This window comes from Rattus norvegicus, chromosome 16 (genome assembly GCF_021556685.1).
Source record: "Rattus norvegicus strain SHRSP/BbbUtx chromosome 16, alternate assembly SHRSP_T2T, whole genome shotgun sequence".
NCBI classification, from domain to species: domain Eukaryota; kingdom Metazoa; phylum Chordata; class Mammalia; order Rodentia; family Muridae; genus Rattus; species Rattus norvegicus.
In genome coordinates this window covers 18,296,618-18,317,174 of record NC_141549.1, presented here as the reverse complement: position 1 = coordinate 18,317,174, position 20,557 = coordinate 18,296,618, and the positions used below count along the sequence as shown (strand labels likewise).

Here is a 20,557-nt window from a genome sequence, read left to right as displayed (position 1 = left end):
GTGCAGCGCAAGAGTGTCCCGCAGAAATGCAGAGCAAAGTTTTCGGTTCCTAGAGCAGCCGGTATCTGACACAGTAGTGGGAGGAAGAAAATGCAGGATATATCGCAACGGAGGTTCGAGCATCGTCTTTTCTTTGTGCCTATTCCTTATTCTTTTTTTTTTTTTCCGGAGCTGGGGACCGAACCCAGGGCCTTGCGCTTCCTAGGCAAGCGCTCTACCACTGAGCTAAATCCCCAACCCCCCTATTCCTTATTCTTAGAGAAGCTAAGAAGCTATGTGTGCGCTCCGATTTCACATCCATGAAAGGCAGAGCCGAAGGCGCTTGCCGCCAAACTTGACAATATGAGTTCTATCCCCGGGATCCGCTTACTGAAGGAGACCAGACTTGTGCAAGTTGCCTTCTGACCTCCACGGGATTTGCAGGGGGCGGAGGTAGGGGTGGTGGGAGTGGGTGGTGTATTCTGCTCCCATTTAGAGACCGGAAACTCAAAGCATCTTAGTGACTGAAGGGGATGAGTTCCGGGGGAAGCCACACCCTAGGCCAGGAAAAATCTGGTTCAAACTTCGGGGAAGTTTCTTCCTGGCCTTTCTTGTCTCTCTTCACTGACCCCCGCTCTCCCATCTTTGCCAGCTGCAGCTCCTGGGCAAGCATATTTAGCTAAGCACCATTCCCAGACCAGGAAGCCCTGCAGGCGGCTCCAGTCGAGCTCCGGCTCCAGCCCTGGCTTCCCCGCCCTCTCCGGGGTCTCAGTTGCCCGCGGGTCTGATGTGTGCTCCGGGATAGGCACCCGGGGCTTCGAGTTACCTTCGGGTTAACTCGGGGCAGCCCTAAATTGCGGGGTGAGGGAGTAGGCTCGAATTCCACGTTCGGGGCAGGCGGGGCTTCACGAGCGCCCTCGCACTGCCAGTTCTCTGGTTCTGGACTTGTGCGGGCGGGCGCTCTTTAGTTCAAGCTGCTGAGCACAGGATAGTAGCAAAGCCCTCAAGTCCCCATCTGCCCTACTTTCAATCTGTGAAACAGGGACAGTGACGTTGTCCATCTCCCGTGGTTCTATCTTAACACGTTTACAGTAAGTGCCTATTACCTACTGGGCAACGAGAAACAAACTGGTCTCCTGACTAGCCTGGGCTCTCAGGACTTCGGGGCGGGCCACTCCAAGTGGGAGAATTTGGGAGATCAGAGCTATGGATCGTGGTGCTTGACTACCTGACTACCTGAGATCAATCTCCTGGACCCACGTGGTGGAAGGAACCAGTTTTCGCGGATGTCCATCCTCTGACTTCACACACTCATCAAACTACTTCTATCCCAACAAACAAAATGTTCTTTAAAAGTCGGGTATCAGACAAAATAGGCGGGCTAGAGCCTGAGGCGTAGCTTCGTTCTAGAGCAGCTGGACTTTTGACAGCCTCCCTTCTCACCCAGGATCACCCAGAACATATAAGTTTCAGACAAGCAACATTTCTTTCTGTGTAGTAGTCAGAACATACAAAACAGTTGAAATCTGAAATGTACTTAATTCAGTGGACTTATTTTTTGAGGTCTATTTTTTATTTTTATTTAACTCTGTGTAAGTTCTGGTGTCTGGCGTATTCAGCGTCTCCTGGAGCTGGAGTTACAAGCAAGTGTAGGTGCAGGAACCCCGGTCCTCGAGACGAGTCACAAGTGCTCCTAACCGCGGGATCATCTCTCTAGTTCTGTCCACCTTTTCTTGACACGGTGTCTTGGAAGCCCGGGGTGACCATGGACTTGCTGTGTGGCCTCTGACGATGGCTTTGAAATCCAGATCTTTCTGCCTCCTGAGTGCAGGGCTGGGAGCTCTGTGCCAGGCCAACGATCTATCGAATGTGTCACACCAGCCGGTGCCCTCTGCCCGGACTGTTTTATCCCATTTATCTGTGTGTGCGAGGTCAGCATCGGAGAACAACTTGCAGCAGCACTTTTTTATGCAGTGAGCGGCTCAGGATTGTGTTTATTTGATAAAAGTGGCACCTGCATCCTTATCCCTTTATGGGGGCTGAATTGTAAAGGTAATAAGGGTTGTGTGGGAGCAGAGGGCAGGAAGATGTCTACCTGAACTGTATGTGCAAAGGCCCTGGGGGGCAGGCAGGTCCTGCTCTAATTACTTGCACTCCAGTTGGGGTACTTGAGGTATTGTTCTTGGGAATGTCACCCAGCCAGGTCCTCCCTCTCACACCCAGCTCAGTTTCTACCCCTTGTGAACTCAGTACTTTGTAGATGGGTAAACAGAGGCTGAAGGGCTGGGCCGAACAAGTACTGGAGATCCAAGTGGGCGGGCGATAAGGAAGCGCAGAAAAAAACACGGGCGGGGACGAGAACCAGAGACGAGGCGGGCGAGTGGGACTGAGTGACTGAGAGTGACGCGCTGAGGCTGGGAAGAAGAATCGAGGTTTGGCTCGGGCGGGGACGACAAGCAAGTGGAGCACAGGGACGGCCGGCTGCGCGGGCGGGCGAGAGAGGCCTTTGTCTTCTCCAGCGCGCTCGGTGGTGCCACTCCGGTCCCCATGAGCCCGCGGCCCCCCGGCGCCCGGGCGTCCCGCAGCCCCTAACCTGCCTTATCCTCGCCATGGCCGAGGCGGCTTCGGGCGCCGGGGACGCGACCCTGGAGGGGGAGCGGGGCAAGAGGCCCCCACCCGAGGGCGAACCTGCGGCGCCTGCGTCTGGAGTCCTGGGTATGTTTGCTGCGGGTGACACCGGGACAGGTGAACGGGGTGCGCCAGGGGGCTGCAGGGGACGCCGATCGGGGTCACACACCCTAGCGTGTGGCCGGGAGGCTGCTCCTCGTGGTGCTGCGTCTGCAGCGCGGCGCGGGGTTGGGTCAGTGCGTCTGCACTGGGGGTCCCTGGTGCAGAAACGTGGACACGCCCCTCTGACGGCCCCAGCCTGTTCCATGTGAGTCTCGCCACCTGGAGAGTCCCAGCACAGGGACACAGGGCAATAGGGTCCTGGGTTCAAATCCCATATTGGCTGGGTGACCTTGAGCCCGTGGATACGTCGCTGGGCCTCAGTTTGGTGACCTGTGAAATGGGAGGAAGGACTGCACTCTGTGGCTGCTTAAAGACCGCTCTGTCATACCAAGAAGTACTCAAGGCTGCTTGTGGGCATCCCATCAATTCTGGTTCGGGAGGCGGAGTTGGGCCTCAACCATGACTAAAATTCTTAAGGCAGAATCTAGGGGGAAGGGCCTGGCTGGTGCAGGAGAAAGAAGAGCAAGCCGAGGCTGTAAGTGCCCAGCCCTCGAGAGCTCTAATGAGGGCCGAGTCAGTCCCTGAAAGGGCCTGATCTCAGCCCAGCCTGCCACGCTGCCCCATAGATAAACTATTTGGGAAGAGGCTCCTGCAGGCTGGCCGCTACCTGGTATCCCACAAGGCATGGATGAAGACAGTGCCCACCGAGGACTGCGACGTGCTCATGACCTTCCCAGGTATCCACACCTGCCTGTTGTGGGCCCGGATGCAGCCTTTACCGCCTCGGTGGAAATGTGGAGGCCCTTGTGGGCACCTCTCGAGGCAAGACCCATTGGCCCCTATGCCCCTCGGCAGACACCACTGATGACCACACGCTGCTGTGGCTGCTGAATCACATCCGGGTGGGCATTCCCGAGCTGATCGTGCAAGTTCGCCACCACCGCCACACGCGTGCCTATGCCTTCTTTGTCACCGCCACATACGAGAGGCGAGTCCCCTGCCTCTGCCTCCCTCTGGCCCTGTCACTTGGCTCTTTGCTCCTCTGAAGGCCAACTGTGCTAACATTTGCCCTAAGATGTGGCTCTCGTATAGTTCTTAGCTTGGGAATGGTGAGCAAGGGTACCACGGTGAGCCCACTATGCCCTGTCCTGTCCGCAGCCTGCTCCGTGGGGCCGACGAGCTGGGTCTGCGCAAGGCCGTGAAGGCCGAGTTTGGAGGGGGCACTCGCAGCTTCTCCTGCGAAGAGGACTTCATCTACGAGAATGTGGAGAATGAGCTACGCTTTTTCACATCGCAGGTGACCGCGCTGCGCCCATGTCTCTGCGCCTACGGCCCTCGTACCTAGCTCACACCCTTCTCCCCACAGGAGCGGCAGAGCATCATTCGCTTCTGGTTGCAGAACCTACGAGCCAAGCAGGGGGAGGCTCTGCACAACGTGCGCTTCTTGGAGGACCAGCCAATCAGTGAGCAGGGCGAGCCTTCCATCCAATCACTTGGCAGAGAACTGGGCGTGTCTGTTAGAAAATGGGTACAAAGGGGCGGGCATATTGGCAACCCATCAAAGGCTAGGAAAAATTTGAGCACTCAAAGAACCCAGAGAGTGTAGCCTCTTTCTGGCACCTAGTGCAAGCATGGATGAGGTGGTATGGGCTAGGCTTTTATATAGGTCTCCGAGAAGGTGTGGGCAGGACCATGGACAGCACCCATGGACCAGGTGGTGAGGCCTACTAGGAAAACCAGGCAGGTCTCACCAGTTCACTTTCTGTACCAACCTGTGTCATTCATTCCTTAGAAATTTAGATCCAGAAAAGTAGGGGGCTGTTAAACTCTAAAATACACTTGGTAGGTACGGTGGGAACATGCCTGTCATCTCCCGACTCCAACTCATTAGTTCAAGACCAGCCTGGGCTACATAGACTCCCAACCATCCCTGTCCATCTCAAATTCATCTCCAGAGTGTATGGGTTATCACACCCAGCTTATGCCATACTGGGAATAGAACCCCGGGTCTTCGAGCTTGCTAAGCAAAGCACTCTACCAACCAGGCCACATCCCTAGCTTTGATGGGCTTAGGAGAAGGCAGAGAAGTTATGACTTTGGTTCCAGCCAAGGTTTGTTGCTAACTCTGATCAGATAGTGCAGGGGCAGGGATCACTCACTCCTCCTCCTGCAGTTCCGGAGCTGGCTGCACGAGGCATCATACAGCAGGTGTTTCCAGTTCACGAGCAGCGTATTCTGAATCGTCTCATGAAGTCCTGGGTGCAGGCCGTGTGTGAAAACCAGCCTTTAGGTGTGGCTCTGTGACTGAGGAGTGGGTTGGGGTTCCAGGAGACACTTAGAGGTGACCCAGACTCCCTTTTCTCCTGGCAGATGATATCTGTGACTATTTTGGGGTGAAGATTGCCATGTATTTTGCCTGGCTGGGCTTCTACACATCAGCAATGGTTTACCCTGCTGTCTTTGGCTCTGTTCTGTATACATTCACTGAAGCTGATCAGGTACTGGGAAGTGCCGGGCCAGGACTGGGGATGGCCTAGAAAGTCTTCCTCCAAAAGCTGGTGAGTCGACTTGGTGTCGATGACTTGGCTTTCTTCTGCTACCTACAGACAAGCCGGGATGTTTCCTGTGTGGTCTTTGCTCTCTTCAACGTGATCTGGTCAACACTGTTCTTGGAGGAGTGGAAACGGAGGGGGGCAGAGCTAGCCTACAAGTGGGGTACACTAGACTCACCTGGGGAGGCTGTGGAGGAGCCACGTCCCCAGTTCAGGGTCAGTCTGGGGCAGAGGCTTGAGGTTGAGGTTTTCAACAAGGCTGTAAAGGAGAAATGCCATGTTGGGGAAGAGCATTTGTGTGTGGGGGGGTGCGGGGGAGGGGACTCTAGGTCTAGTTAGGTAACAGTCAGAGAAGTTTGTGGGCCAGGGAGGCTTGCGACAGGATGGGAGGAAGTTGGGAAGAAGGGTGCATTGAGAAGTGTCTCTTGCCAGAGAAAAGATGTAGCTGAGGGAAACTGGGCTCCTATGATCAGGAAGTGGGTGTGGTCCCTGGTCTCACTGCCTTTTCTGCTGGCTGCTAGGGCATCCGGCGCATCAGCCCCATCACCCGTGCTGAGGAGTTCTACTACCCGCCCTGGAAGCGACTGCTCTTTCAACTGCTTGTCAGCCTGCCTCTGTGCCTGGCCTGTCTCGTCTGTGTCTTTGTCCTGATGCTTGGCTGCTTCCAGCTGCAGGTAACGCCTCATCCCTACTCTGCCCTAGCCCCTGCCCATCAAGCACCAGGTCCAGCTTCAACCTGCTGATTCCCCTACCTTGCCCCGTCCCTTTCAGGAGCTAGTCTTGAGCGTGAAGGGTCTGCCCCGCCTAGTTCGCTTCTTGCCTAAGGTCATACTAGCCCTGCTGGTCAGCGTGAGTGCTGAGGGCTACAAGAAGTTAGCTGTGTGGCTAAATGACATGGGTAGGTACTAGCAGGGGAGGCCCTCACCGTCCCGATGATCCCCATAACCCTTCGTAGGGGTAGGGTGGTCTCTCACTCACCTCCTCGGCCCCTAGAGAATTACCGGCTAGAGAGCACCTACGAGAGGCACCTTATCATCAAAGTCGTCTTGGTGAGTGAACACACATGTGCAAAGAGGCTAGGAGGGCGGGAGGGAGAGAAGGCTGGGGGATCGTAAGGCAGGGCTGCAGGATGACCCCAGCTGCCTGCCTCCCAGTTCCAGTTTGTCAACTCGTACTTGAGTCTGTTCTACATCGGCTTCTACCTCAAAGACATGGACCGCCTGAAAGAGGTGAGGGCCCATGCACGGCCCCAGGGGCAGCACCCTGGTCCCTTGGGAATGGACCCATGTAAGGGGTCCAGGGCTCTCCAGCCCCTCCCTCCCGTCCTCCATCCTTCTCTCCTTTTTGTCGTCTGTGCGTGTGTCCTTTCTCTGCCTGTCGTTCCCCTCTCCCATCTGTCTGTCCACCTGTTTGGTCGGTCCCTCCACAGCTCCTGCTACTCCTGTCCCTGACCCAGAGCCTCGAGCGGCAGTTGCGGGCGGCGCTGGTCCCGCTCGCGGCCCTGCGGTTCCGCCTGCTCCTCCTGTCCCTCCGGGGTCTCCTGCTCGTGGCCCGGGCCAAAGTACGGGCAGGTGGCGAGCCTTCCCACAGTGTGGGCAGTGTGGCTGTGCTGAGGGTGGGACATGGCAAGCATAGGGCGCATGCGCAAAAGGGGTCCTGATACAGGCTGAGTAAGACCTACTGAGGTGCCCAGGGAACTAGGCAATGCCTGGGCAGCGGAGGCGGGGGGGAGAAAATGCTCTGCTAATCCTGGCCTGTCTGCAGATTGTTGTGTGGTAGTGGCATTGGGGCTGAGCTGCGGCCTCACATCCAGGGTTACTGTTGAGGGACTGCAGGAGCACCGGGAAGAGAGAGAGAGAGAGAGAGAGAGAGAGAGAGAGAGAGAGAGAGAGAGAGAGAGAGAGAGAGAGAGAGAGAGAGAGAGAGTTTTGTGACCCTCCCGCGCCCAGCCCCGTCCGTCCCACGCGGCCTTTTTCCGCCCACAGATGCTGGCCACCCTGCTCATCACCCGGCAGCTGCTGCAGAATGTGCGTGAGGTGCTGCAGCCGCACCTGTACCGCAGGTTGGGCAGCGGGGAGCTGGGCCTGCGCACCATCCTGGAGCTGGCCCGGGCCCTGCTAGGCTTGCTCAACCCCTTGCGCCCGGACCCCCGACGGCACTTGGAGGCCCAGGCTGATGAGGGCGGAGCGGGGAGCCGCAGGTGCCTGGGCGGTGGCTGCGGGGCGCCCGAGGAGGAGGAGGAGGTGGCTGTGGAGAGGAGGCCAGCAGGGGAAGGTGGGGAGGTTCCAGAAGGGCCTCGGGGTGGCAAGGAAGAGGACGAGGAGGAGGAGGACGACGACGAGGATGAGGACGAGGAATATGAGGGCGAGGAAGGAAGCCTCCTGGATTGCGGGCTGCGCCTCAAGAAGGTCAGCTTTGCTGAGCGGGGCGCAGGGCGGCGCAGGCCAGGCCCAAGCCCCGACGGCCTCCTGGAGGAGGGGAGTCCCACCATGGTGGAGAAGGGGCTGGAGCCTGGTGTGTTTACGCTGGCCGAAGAAGACGATGAGCCGGAGGCGCCTCCAAGCAGCCCCGGGCCAGAACCCCAGACCGTCTTGCTTCGTCGGGCGGGTGGCGAGGGCCGCGACCAAGGATCTGATGGAGACCGAGATCCGGAGACTGGCTCTGGCGATGCGGCCGGGAGACAGAAGAGACATAACAGGTCCTCGTGGATCGACCCGCCAGAGGAGGAGCATTCACCGCAGCTCACACAGGCAGAGCTGGAGAGCTGCATGAAGAAGTATGAGGTGAGAGAGGCGGAGCCCACGCCACCATGGCGACTGGAGGTGGAGGCAGGAAGGCAGTCTGGACAACCCCAACTCCAAAGAGAATCAAATAGGATTCGATAGTTTAACTGCTACGTGCTCGTGGCTCAGTTGGTAGAGTGTTTGTCTAGCATGCGGGAAACCCTGGCTTCCATTCCCAGCACCGCATAAACCAGGCATGGGGGAGCACGGCTGTCTTCCCAGCACTAAGAAGTGGAGGCAGAAAGAAAAGGTCAAGGTCATCCTCTGTGATATAGTACATTCTGGGCAAGCCTGGGCTACAGAAAACCCTGCCTTAAAAAATAAATAGGGGGGTTGGGGATTTAGCTCAGTGGTAGAGAGCTTGCCTAGCAAGGGCCAGGCCCTGGGTTCGGTCCTTAGCTCCAGGAAAGAAAAACAAAAAACAAATGACAACAACAACAACAACAAAGGGCAGTAGTAGTGTACACCTTCAGTTCCTCACTCAGGAGGCAGAGGCAGAGAACCTCTTATTGGTTCGAAGCCAGCCTAGTTCTACAGAGTGAGTTCCAGGACAGCCAGGGCTACACAGAGAGACCGTGTCTCAAAACCAAAAATAAATCATACTGGAGTAGTTCCTACCCAGCAGGTAAGAGAGCTCCAGATCGGAAAATTGGATGTCAGATCCCTACACCCACATCAGCTGCTCACAAAAGCCTGTAACTCAAGCTCCAGGGGATCTAATATCCCAGTGCCAAGCCTGACAGGAGCCCCTGTCCATCCTCAGGACACGTTCCAGGACTACCAGGAGATGTTCGTGCAGTTTGGCTATGTGGTCCTCTTCTCCTCTGCCTTCCCACTGGCCGCCCTGTGCGCCCTTGTCAACAACTTGATTGAGATCCGAAGTGATGCCTTCAAGCTCTGCACTGGCCTACAGCGGCCCTTTGGCCAGCGTGTGGAGAGCATTGGCCAGTGGCAGGTGGGCCAGTCAGGGAGACCTAGAGGGGATGGCACCTTGGGGATGGTGGTCCCTCGCTGGGCCTGTCCCTGACCCTCCTTCCTTCCCTGCAGAAGGTCATGGAGGCGATGGGCGTGCTGGCCATCGTGGTGAATTGCTACCTCATTGGCCAGTGTGGCCAGCTGCAGCGCCTGTTCCCCTGGCTGAGCCCAGAGGCGGCCATTGTGTCTGTAGTGGTGCTAGAGGTGGGGCTGGGAGCCTGAGGGCGGGGCTTTGTGGGTGGGGTAGGGTGGGGAGGCTTGCTTGCCTGAGCCTGCAGCCCCTGCTGTCTGTCCCCCACAGCACTTGGCTCTTCTAGTCAAGTACCTCATCCACGCAGCCATCCCTGACATCCCTGGCTGGGTGGCTGAGGAGATGGCCAAATTGGAGTACCAGCGACGGGAAGCCTTCAAGGTATGAGGCTGGGGTCAGGTTGACGTGGTTTCAGGAGGGAATAAAGTCAAGACTAAAGTCTTAGTGAAAGCCCTCAGGATGCAGAGCGGGCCGCACCCCCACCCCCAGGTACTGCACTTAAGGATTCTACCAACTGGGATGGAAAGTACTCAGAAAGCTCACGGCATACATAGGGTGCGCTGGTGCATAGCTGTCATTCCAGCACCTCGAAGGTGGGGGTGGGGGCAGGAGGATCAGTTCAAGCCCATCCTCAATTACATGGAGTTGGGGTGGGGGGGTTCAAGGCCAGCTTAGACTAAATGCTGTGCTCTCAACAAACAAACAAACAACAACAAAACAAAGGCAAATTTGCATCTGTACTGACTATGTACAGGTCTACTGCGTTTTCCTTCTATGTGTAGAGAAGGTGCTATGGTTCTACATAGCTCATCTCTGCCTCCAATTTGGAATGCCTGCCTCAGACTCTGGGGACAGGCATGTACCATTGCACCTATTTTTTGTTTCGTTTTTTCCTTTTTAAAGTTCGTTTTGGTGTTAGTGGTCTTATTGTTCAGTCCAAGTTTGGGACTGCTACCCATGAGCGGACCTTCATTCTCAGTTATCTGGGACCACAGATGTGGAACCCGGTGCCTCCTCAGAGCAGCTGAGGCATTTCCAGAGACGCATCCCTTTCTTGTTTATATTTATTTCATCTAATTGTACTTTATGTTACGAGTCTTTTGCCTGCATGTGTGCATGTGCACCATGTTTATGCAGTGCCTTTGGAGACCACTAGAGGGCGTCGGATCCCCTGGAACCGAAGTTACACATGGCTGTGAGCGGCCATGTGGGCGCTGGCGGCGAAAACAGGCTCCTGTGCAAGAGCAGCCGGTGCTCTTAACCACTGAGCCGTCTCTCCAGTCCCCAGGAGAGTGTGAGCGTATAGAAAGCAGGATGCCACTGTAGAAGGGACCAGAGCATCCATACTTGTGGGTCCCGGACCCAACTCCTGTGGATACTAAGGGATGATTGTAGCTTGCGCTCACCACAGTGGGTGTTGATTCTTGATGGCACAAGCTCTCAAGAATATTCATTCTTCAGTTTGCCAGTCCGCCTCTTCCAAACACCTCTGCAAACCGCATGTAACTTAATTTATATTGATGGGCCCTGAGTGGTGGCTCATGCCTGTGATCCCAGCACTGGGGAGGGTGAGGCTGGAAGATTCTGAATTTGGGCTAGACAGTGAAACCCTTCTCAAAAACACACAGAGCAAGGGAAAAGGAGGAAAGCGATTCTCCTGAAAAAGCCCCAGCAGGTCTACAGTCTCCCCCATCCCCTGCTCTCTGAACAGCCGGAACCGAGTTTCCTTATCTTCAGTTCCTCAGGCACCCGTAAGGGTCAGGTCAGGGGTTAGGGGCCGGGGTAGGTCTTGTCGCAGTTGGCGCTCAGCCAGCATCTCCCCCCTCCCGCCCCTCACGCAGCGGCACGAACGGCAGGCGCAGCAGCGCTTTCAGCAGCAGCAGCGGCGACGGCGCGAGGAGGAAGAGCGGCAGCGGCACGCGGAGCAGCAGGCGCGGCGGGAGCGCGACACGGGAGGCCGCGAGGAGGCGCGCGCGGAGGCCCCGGGCCCCGACCCCGCGGCGGAGCGCGGCGCGGCCAAGGCCAAGGGCAGCGAGCGTCCCCGACGGCCCGGAGCGCTGCTGCCGCCCGGCCCCGTGCTGCGGCTGAAGCAGATCATCCCGCTGCAGACCCGGCCGCCCGCGCCCACCGGGTGCGCGCCCCCGCCGCGCTCGCCCGCGGACACGCGCCTGCCCGCCTTCCTTAGCCTGCGCTTCCTCAAAGCGCCCGAGCGCGGCCCGTCCCCGCCGCGGCCCGGGAAGCTGTTCGCGTTCGCGGCGCGCGAGCCCGCAGCCAACGGGGCCCTCGGGGGCGGCGCGCGCTCTCACAGGAGCGCCGGGGACGAGCCCGCGGCCGCCGAGCTGGAGCCGCGGCCGGAGGACGCAGGTCACAGGCCTTAACTGGGGCGCGCGTTGCGAGGGCAGTGGGCGCCGTGGGGCCCCGCGAACCGCGCTCTCCCTCCGCAGGGCCCGCCTCGCCTCCCGCCGGCTGCTGGCGTTGGGACGCGCCCTGGGGCTGCGGCGACAACCCGCCCCGCGTCCCCGCGGACGCCCCCGCGCGCCCCGCGCAGCCCGCCTGCTGGCCCACAGCCCGCCACTAGCCCCGCTGCGCCCCTGCCGTTCCTTCGACCAGGATGGGGGCCACGAGCGGACCCCCCAACCCCCACAGTACAGAAAAGTACACAGGATGGGTGGTTATTTATTTGTTTTTAATTTATTTTGTCATATTTTTGTAAAACGGCAGAAATGCAATAAAAAGTCTATTTCAACAGTGCTCGAGGTCAGAGCAGTGAAAGAGCCTTGCTAGATTCGTGGCTGGAGGCTAAGCACCCCAGTTCTTCCAGAATGAGGCCTCTAGGAGGTCCTCGGAGCCTTTCTGGTCTGGGAACAGACACACATGGCACCCAACACCTCAGCCAGATGTAACATGAGTATAGCGCACTCATAGGGGTCCCGGAACAGAGGCTGCATGGGGAGTAGCCTGCTGAGCCTCGAGTCTGGTCATAGGCCAGCCTGCAGGGACCTGGGTGGTCCAGGTGACACTCCCAAGAGTGCACAGTGGTAGCACAGCAAGGCAATCATGGGAAGGCATTTGGAATTTGGACCAAGACCTGAGAGTAGCAGAAACTTCAGCATGTGTCTGAAAGGAGAGGCCTCCGGAGGCAGGGTACAAGGAGAAGCCCCAGCCCCATAAGGTCACCCTGGAGTTAATAGGGCATGGCCGCAGTTGTCAAGTCACCATATGAGGCTGAGATGCTACCAGGGATAGGTCAGTAGGGCCACAGCCAAGTAATGGCCCCTAGGAAACAGACAACTTAGCCTTCACAAGCAGAGTACAGTCTGTGTGGGGTCCCCAGAACTTCATACCTGCAGTGTGTACCATGTCACGGCTGAGGGTGCACAGCCACTCTACCATTCCAGGTAGTTCCCCCAAACCTCATGATAGTGTGGCCACCTCAGCCCTGCAATGTTCCCAAGTGGCCAGCTGGATACCAGCCAGTGCCGGAGGCTGGTGGGCCTTGCATATGATGCCCAGTGGTGGGTGGCTGTTGATCTGCCCTGTGGTACTGTCCTGGGCTTAGTCTCCCAGGGAACCCTACCCCAAGGACCCTGGGCAGGGGTTGGTTCCTGCAGGTCCCAGCAGCTCCAGCCGAAGTCTGTGGAGCAAAGACGCTGTGTGGAGTAGGAAAGGTCCTTTTATTGGGGTGGACGTGGAGCACGGGCTAGTCCATGATAAATGATGAAAGAGAAAGATCCAGAGGGGCCAGCTCTTTCCTGCCCTGGCGAGGGCTCAGAGTGAGGCCTGGGCACGGGAGGGACCCGGGTGCCGGGCCTGTGGGTGGGAAGGAGCGAGAAGGCCGCTCGGTGTGTTGGGGGGCCAGCCCTCCCTGGGCTCTGGCCCCCGACGAGGTCTTGCTGCAGGTGGGGGACACCACTGTGCTTTAAAAAGCATCTACCGACACCTCGCGGCTGGGCCTGATGTCCCTTTAACCAATGCTTGACACGAGTTACAGCATAAATAAACTCAAGGAAAATAAATACATGGGTCCTATGAGGTTGGAGGGCGTGGACTGGATGTAGGAGGCGGACTGCGCTTACACACGTGGGTGGGAGCGGACACAGCTGACAGACGATGGGTGATGCACAGGACCTAGGTGTCCTCGGGCATGTCGGGGCTGTCAGTCCGGGCCACCTTACGGGGTGGCGCTGAGCTCTCGCCCTCCGCCTCCACCTGCTCTTGGTCTCTCTTCTTGGCGGCGTTCTGGAGGTGGGGGAAGGGAAGAGAGTCACAAGGGTGAGGACAGCACCAGGGCAGCCAATGGCTTGGGTCTTTCCCCACCTTTTTGAGACAAAGCACTGGTGTCTGGAAACTTATAGAGTAGGCTAGCCTCAAACACAGAGAGTCTCCTGTTTGCCTCTGGAGTGCTGGGATTAAAGTTGGGAATCACCACACCCACCCTATCTCAAAGGCCTAGAGGGAGCCATCAGCCAGCCACCTGGGAGCATCCTGCAGGGTACTCAGGCAAGCTGGGTGGATGTATTTTTACAATATCTAAAATTGGCTGTGGTGGCATAGGCCTGTAGACCACCACTTGGGAGTCAAGAGGCAGGAGGATCACTCTAAGTATGAGGACATCCTGGGCTCAGTGAGACCTGTGTCAAAACAACAACAACAACAACAAAACAAAACAAACAAAACAAAAAAAAAACCCCAAACCACCAAAAACAACAACAACAAACACACAATCAAAAATAAAAGCCCAAAACCCCCAACTGCATGGTGTCATGTACCTCAGGCTGACCCTAAACACTCTCTTGGCTTCCTGAATACTGGGGTGATAGGCATGTAGCACGTGGGCTGGAGTTTTTGGTCAGCTGGGCACTGGCTGTGTAGTGCAGAATGCTCCAGATTCATCCTGTCTCTTAAGTACCAGGACCCCAATAGCGTACCCACTGAAATACTTTTTAGTCCTGGAACCTGAAGAACTCCTACTCAACCCTCACGGCTCCCACTCCAATATCCCCAGTCCCCGGCAGGAACCTTGCCTTTTTGTCCCATTGCTGGTGCAGGTACCGCAGGAGGATGTTCGTCTTTTCTGTCACGATGACTGAGAAGCAAAGAGAGAGGGTGAGACTCTGACCTCCACCTGGCCTCCTGGCCTGCCTTGACAGAAACTGGGCTCAAATTCAGCACCTCTATCTTAGAAGTCGGAAGACTGGCATTCTCTCCTGAGTACACAGCTCCAATTCTGCCCCACCCTTAGGCTCTGAGGCCCGGACCTTCCTCAGCCTGTCTGAGCATGGTTTCAGTGCCAAGAATGGAGCCCGGGTTCCAGGACACAGGCCAGCACTGGGTTTGAGGTGGCCTCCCATGTGCTTCTGTATTATTCCTAGGGCCCATCCGAGGCGGTGAGACAGCAGGGAAGAAATGCAAGGCAACAGTGAGGTTTGGGTACTGGGGACAGAACCCACGGCCTCACCCACGACAAGGAACTATGCTACGCATGAGCCTTGCCCTCTTTCCAGAACAGATTCATTTTGTTTTTAAGAATTTACTTTGAGGGCTGGAGAGATGGCTCAGTGGTTAAGAGCACTGACCTCTCTTCCAGAGGTCCTGAGTTCAATTCCCAGCAACCACATGGTGGCTCACAACCATCTGTAAAGAGATCTGATGCCCTCTTCTGGTATATCTGAAGACAGCTACAGTGTACTTATATATAATAAATGAATAAATAAATCTTTAAAAATAAATAAATAAATCTTTAAAAAAATTTACTTTGATCATTTTATATTTGTCTGGTGTGTGTGTGTGTGTGTGTGTGTGTGTGTGGTGTGCATGTGTCCCAGGAGGCCACAAGAGGGCACTGGATCCTCTGGAGCTGGAGAGAGACACAGGTGTTTGTGAGGCACAGTGAGATGCTGGGGTCTGGACAAGGGTCTCCTGCAGCAGCAGCAGCAAGCGCTAACCCTGAGCACATGGATGGCCTTGCTGTGCTAGGTGGGCGTACACACTGGCAGGAGGATACCTGGAGGAGTTGTTTTTCTCCTCTACTAGGTGGGTTCTGGGGACTGAATCAGGTTTTTAAGATGGTGGTGGGCACCTATACCTGCTGAGTCATCTCCTGAACCTCAGACTGTGAGGTTTATTATTTTGAGACTGGGTATCACTATGTAGCCCTGGCTGTCCTGGAGCTTGCTCTGTAGACCAGGCCGGCCTCAAACTCACATAACTCCACCAGCCTCTGCCTCCTGAGTGCTGGGCTTAGATGTATACGCCACCACACCTGGCTTCCAGACTCTTTACCAGTTAAACCACCAGGCCCTTTTCACCTACACACAGGGCCTGGACAGCACTGCCCACAGGCTCTGTAGAGAGTCACGGCCCTTCCCACTTCCACACCTACAGTCCTTGGCTTGTAGTTTGTGAGCATCTACGTGGCCTTGGCCAGAGATCAACCTTGGGTGCTGGCCTGGCCCTGGCCTTGTTGAGCCCTCATTCTCTGCTGCAGGAGGCTGGCTGACCCTAGACTGCCTGGTGGGGACAGATTCCCACCACAGACCTCAGTCAAGGCTCCTGGCTCTCACACAGCTCCAGGAATCTAAACTCACATTTCAACCTCTGGTCCTGCTGCCTCAGCACCCAGAGCTGGGATAGCAGGTGGGCTCACCTCGCCCGTTTCATGTGCTGCTGTGCTAGGGTAGCCCCGGCTTATAATCCTGATATGCAGATAGCAGGAGAGGGCAAGGCAGTCCAGGTTGAGGAGAGCCAGTGTCTGCTGCCTTAGGTACAGTGGGCTGTCTCCAGGATCACCCCTTACCCTCCATGGGCCCTTTCTAGTTGTGTGGAGGCGAAGCCCTCCAGTACTCACTCTGCTCTGACGGGTATTCTCGGGTCGGCAGGTATACTGAGGGACGGCGGTTCTGTGGACGGGGAGCGGTGGGTTAGCTGGCAAGCCTCATCCTCAGGGCAGTGACGCCACCCCCAGCCCCACACTCACCGAGGCCTTGCACACGGAGTCCGCGTGGAATCTGCTGAAGTTGCTCTTGTTGTAGACGGGCAAGCCTTTCAGAAAGTCTGCCTGGAAACAGGGTGGGTGTGAGGCTGCCAATGCAGACCAGGGCACACCCATCTGGTGCTGTGTATGGGGGAAGGTGTATGGTGGCACTGTGTGTGTGTGTGTGTGTGTGTGTGTGTGTGTGTGTGTGTGTGGTGTGTGTGTGGTGTGTGTGTGTATATGTGTACACGCACGCACGCTTCTCCCTTTCACCAGGTGGATCTGTCATGAGGTATAGCTGTACACACTTTACCTGTGCGCGCACTCCCGCGCGCGCGCGCGCGCTCTCTCTCTCTCTCTCTCTGAAGCTATTAGCTGTTTAAAGTTAAACTTCCTCTAGGCACAGCAGTGCCTGCCTGTCATCCCAACACTCATGAGATTAAGACAGGGCAATTACCAAACCTTCCTGGGCTACAGAGACCCTGTCTCAAAACAACCGTGCGTGCGTGCGTGCGTGCGTGCGTGCGTGCGTGCGTGCGTGCGTGCGTGTATGTGTAATGAGAGGCTACTTCAGAAGATGGGCATGGTGCACACATGCTATTCCAGCTCGGCTGGGTTAGGAACAGAGACTGGAGGGTCTGTCAGTTTGAGGGCTGCTAGGCCATGGTCACAACCTCTTGTCTCAAAAGCGTGGACTAAAGTTGCAGGTGCGTATGAATGGATAGGCAGCCCTGCTTCTGGGGAATCCCCAAGCCTGGCCTGGGAAGGGGTGTCCCACTTCATACACACAGAAGGTTGCTGTGGCAAGGGCTCTATAACTGTCATCAGTCCGATTCACTTGGGCCAGGATGTTTACTCACTCACCAAATGTCACTCAGTCTAGAGGGGCAGCACAAGAGCCGCACAAATCTGTGGGTCTGTGGCTTCTAGTATGCCCTACCCTGGGAGGTGTCACTGTGTGCTGTCATGTGCCTGCCAGGGAGCAATGGCATGTGCACAGGCCCCATTACTACTTCCCTGGGACATTCCTCAGGCCCAGGCCTGGGGCCTTCTGGTAATGCAGAGGTGCTGCGCCAATGGCCGCCACTCTGCTGGCCTGGAATGTGGCTAGGCAGCCTCAGTGTCTCTGTCCTCAGCCTCTTGACCTGCTGACCTGGCGCCAGCTCATTGTCCCAGGAGCACTACTGACCACCCCAGGGTGCAGGTTCCAATGTTCCCTCCCCACACCCCCAGGCCAGATAAGGGCTACAGACCTGACCATGGGGGTGGGGCTCCAGAACCAAGGTGCCTGGGGCCATTAGCCCAGAGGGTGCTACGTGTGGCCTGGTGGCAGAGGCCAGGCTAGTCTGGGGTCCAGGCTAGTCTGGAGCAGCCATGCAGAAAAGACCCTGTCCTACTTATGACCCCCACGGCTGTCATGGCTCCCAGGACCTGGGAGGTGGAAGCAACAAGATTGGGGGGAGGAGGGGAGTGCAAGGCTAGCCTTGGCTCCACAGGGAGACTCTGTCTCAAAACAACTAAGCGATCTTGACTGCTCCCCACCTGTGCTGGCCACTCTGATCTCTCTAGTTTGTCACATAGCGAGCCACTACTCTGTCAGGGACACACCCTCCAACCTTCCCACTCTATCAAGCCACTTGCCTGAGCTGTGTCCAAGGTAGACCCCACGAGGCCAGCATACTTATGCCTCCCTAAGGCATCAGACTGGGACTGGGCAGACTTCACAGAAGACCCCAACTCCACATTAAATACGCGGCTGCTGCTCAGGTGAGCTGGGGCTGGGTTTGACCACTCTGCTAGGCTGAATCTCCTGTTCATGGCCACTCACAGTCACCTCTAAGTACAGTTCAGAGAGGCAGCCAAGGCAGTCAAGGCAAAAACCGGGGACAGAGATCCCTCTGGTCAAGGCCTGAGTATGTATCTGCCTGTGTTTCTAGAGGAAGTCTGAACCTCCCACTGTGAGCTAATAAGGCCTCAAGCCATAGACGCCAACTCCCTCAAGAGCCACTGGGGTCAAGGTAGGCCGGGCTCCAACAGCCAAATGCCACCGGCAGAGAGGTGCAGCTGGTGCAAAGGTGCCATGGCAGAAGGGACTTGGGAGCCAGAGGAAGAGAACACTAGGAAAGGGCTAGGCAGGTGGGGGTGAGGTCACAAAGCAGGGCACTTGCTGCTCCTGAAAGGACTAACCACAGGGAGTCCAAGGATGCTTTCTACGTTTGAAAGCAGACAAAATGATGTCTTTGAAACTTGATTCTGTGTTAACTAGAGAGGGCCAAAGGACTGGGAAGGGAAAAGGTAGGGATGCTGGAACAGGCTTCTAGAAGATGGCAGGAGCAGATTTTTGGTGTGGTGAATGAGGTTGCAGAGGTGAACCAGAGACCTCAGGGCCACGACTCTGTCTAGAATCTCTTCTGTGTGGTTCACTACCTACTCTCCAGGGTGTGGGCTGGCCTATGGGGTCTGGATTCATCACTGCCCAACTGTGAGGGGTGGCCACTACCTCAGGTCACAGGTGGGAGCTCCAATCCCAAACAACATGGAGGCCACGACCACAGAGCAGGTTTTTGAGCTCCCAGCTGGTCACAGGGATCACCTTTCGAAGGTTGGGGGAGAGGAGGGAAGAATGTCCCCCAGCTCATCTGTGGGCAGGTACCTGTGTTAGCCTCTGCTGATACCCCATCCTAAGGGGTGGGCACCCTCAGTTTGCAAACAGGGAGAAGAAGGTGTTCTCTCTTTAAGAATAAGTATGAGCTCAAAAGGGAGAGAAAGGGGTAGGGACCTGGGAAACGGGTCTGGCGCGATGTCGCACCTCCTTTAGTGACAAAGCCCTGTATGTTACAGTGACAAACCCCTCCCTACAATGCACCCAGACCCACACCTCAAACGCCCGGAACACGAGGAGTCATGTCGAAGAACAGCTCAGAGAGGGGGGTCTCCAGGGACCCCACCCCACCCCAAGCGATTTCCGGGAGGGGGAGACAAGAGACAGTCGCGACCCGGAAATGAATGAGTTGTCAGGGCCTGGTAGCATACCTAGGGTCAGGGGTCGCAGAGAGAGTCAAGAGTGGGGTCGACGGGCAGCCCACGGAGGGGTCGGGGGAAGGGTCGGAGGTCACAGGTCAACGCGAGGGGCGGGGCCTGGGCTAAGAGAGGGGGGTCGGGCGGGGAGCCTTGAGACAGTGGAGGATCCCGTGCCGCCATGCCGGGCGGTAAGGGAGGCCGCACGGCTGCGCTCACCATCGTCCGCGTCCTCTGCCGCCCGGGCCACCGCCGCCGCCGCCGCCGCCGCCGCCGCAGCCTCCTTCCCAGTCGCCGCCGCACAGCCACTTCCAGCCGCCGCGCAGCTCACGCCGATGGCGACAGCACCGCGCGTCATTGGCCCGCGTGGTGGCCCCGCCCTTCACGGCAGCCGCGCCCGACGCGCTCCCATTGGCCGGCCGGTGCTCGCTCGCGTTACAATTGGTCTCTGCATCTCCGCCTTCGTCGTCGAGTTCGGTTGAAGGATCAAACCCCGCCCGGGATTTGGGAAGTAAGGCCTTGAGATCCGGAAGTGGGCGAGGCCCGCGCGATGCCTCCTGGGAGTTGTATTTCACAGCTCGCCAGCGATGAGGCTGGGCTCTGCTCCTGGAGATGGCTCCACCTTTTCTAAGATGTCCCCGGAAAGGCTCATTTGTAAGGAGTCCATCCAACTCTCAGCCTCCTAGGCTGGTCTTAACCTACAGTTCATTTTTTGAGGTCTCATAGTAAGGCTGACTTTAAACATGCCTCAGCTTCCCAAATTCCTAGGATGACGGAAGTGAGGCTTTTGTTATTTTAGGTAGAGCTAACATGGGCTTATTAAGAAATGTAAGGCTGGGGGTTGGAGATTTAGCTCAGTGGTAGAGCGCTTACCTAGGAAGCGCAAGGCCCTGGGTTCGGTCCCCAGCTCCGGAAAAAAAAAAAAAAAAAAAAAAAAAAAAGAAATGTAAGGCTGAAGAGACCGCTTAGAGGTTAAGAGCACTTCCAGAGATTCTGAGTTCAGTTCCCAGCTAACCATCTATAATGAGTTTGGTGCCCTCTTCTGGCCTGCAGGCATACATGTAGGTAGAACGCTGTATGAATAAACAAGTCTTTAAATAAATAAATAAATAAATAAATAAATAAATAAATAAATAAGAGGAAAACGGGGGAAGCTGGGGTGGGGAGGCATGCCTTTAATCCCAACACATAGGAGGCAGAGGTGGATGGATCTCAGAATTTGAGGCTAGCCTGGTCTTCAGAGGGAGAGAGAGTTCCAGGACAGCAGCAAATGTTACACAGGGCTATATCTTGTCTCAAAAGAAAAAAAGTTACATACAATTTTAACAATTATGAGCGTGTGTATGTGTGCACGATGGTCTTCATGTAAAGAGGAGAACTTCTTTAGAGTCCTTTCCATCCTATGGGGTCCAGGGATCAAGCTCTGGTCATTAGGGATGGTGATAAGAGCTTTTTATAGCTGAGCCATTTGGCCAGCCTCCTAATTTTATGTTTTGGGGACAGGTCTGTGTAGCCT

The 20,557-nt window shown here is 56.5% G+C and overlaps 2 protein-coding genes across 6 annotated transcripts; one reads left to right on the top strand and one right to left on the bottom strand.

The window, feature by feature from the left end:
* Positions 1-2,474: 2,474 nt before the first annotated feature.
* On the top strand, positions 2,475-11,801 carry Ano8 (anoctamin 8). 3 transcript variants are annotated; one of them, XM_087588246.1, is made up of 18 exons: positions 2,475-2,694; positions 3,336-3,446; positions 3,565-3,697; positions 3,868-4,006; positions 4,076-4,172; positions 4,883-4,999; positions 5,080-5,207; positions 5,316-5,477; positions 5,783-5,935; positions 6,033-6,159; positions 6,255-6,310; positions 6,416-6,490; positions 7,247-8,044; positions 8,808-8,999; positions 9,092-9,223; positions 9,321-9,431; positions 10,892-11,414; positions 11,495-11,801. In XM_087588246.1, exons 1-18 carry the CDS (start codon positions 2,589-2,591, stop codon positions 11,626-11,628), a joined length of 3,294 nt encoding a protein of 1,097 aa, XP_087444372.1. In that variant the 5' UTR covers positions 2,475-2,588; the 3' UTR covers positions 11,629-11,801.
* On the bottom strand, positions 11,716-19,400 carry Dda1 (DET1 and DDB1 associated 1). 3 transcript variants are annotated; one of them, NM_001134790.1, is given in 5 exon segments: positions 11,716-13,289; positions 14,075-14,136; positions 15,898-15,949; positions 16,027-16,107; positions 19,261-19,377. In NM_001134790.1, coding segments are annotated over 5 exon segments (309 nt in total). In that variant the 5' UTR covers positions 19,264-19,377; the 3' UTR covers positions 11,716-13,178.
* Between the last annotated feature and the right edge of the window lie 1,157 nt (positions 19,401-20,557).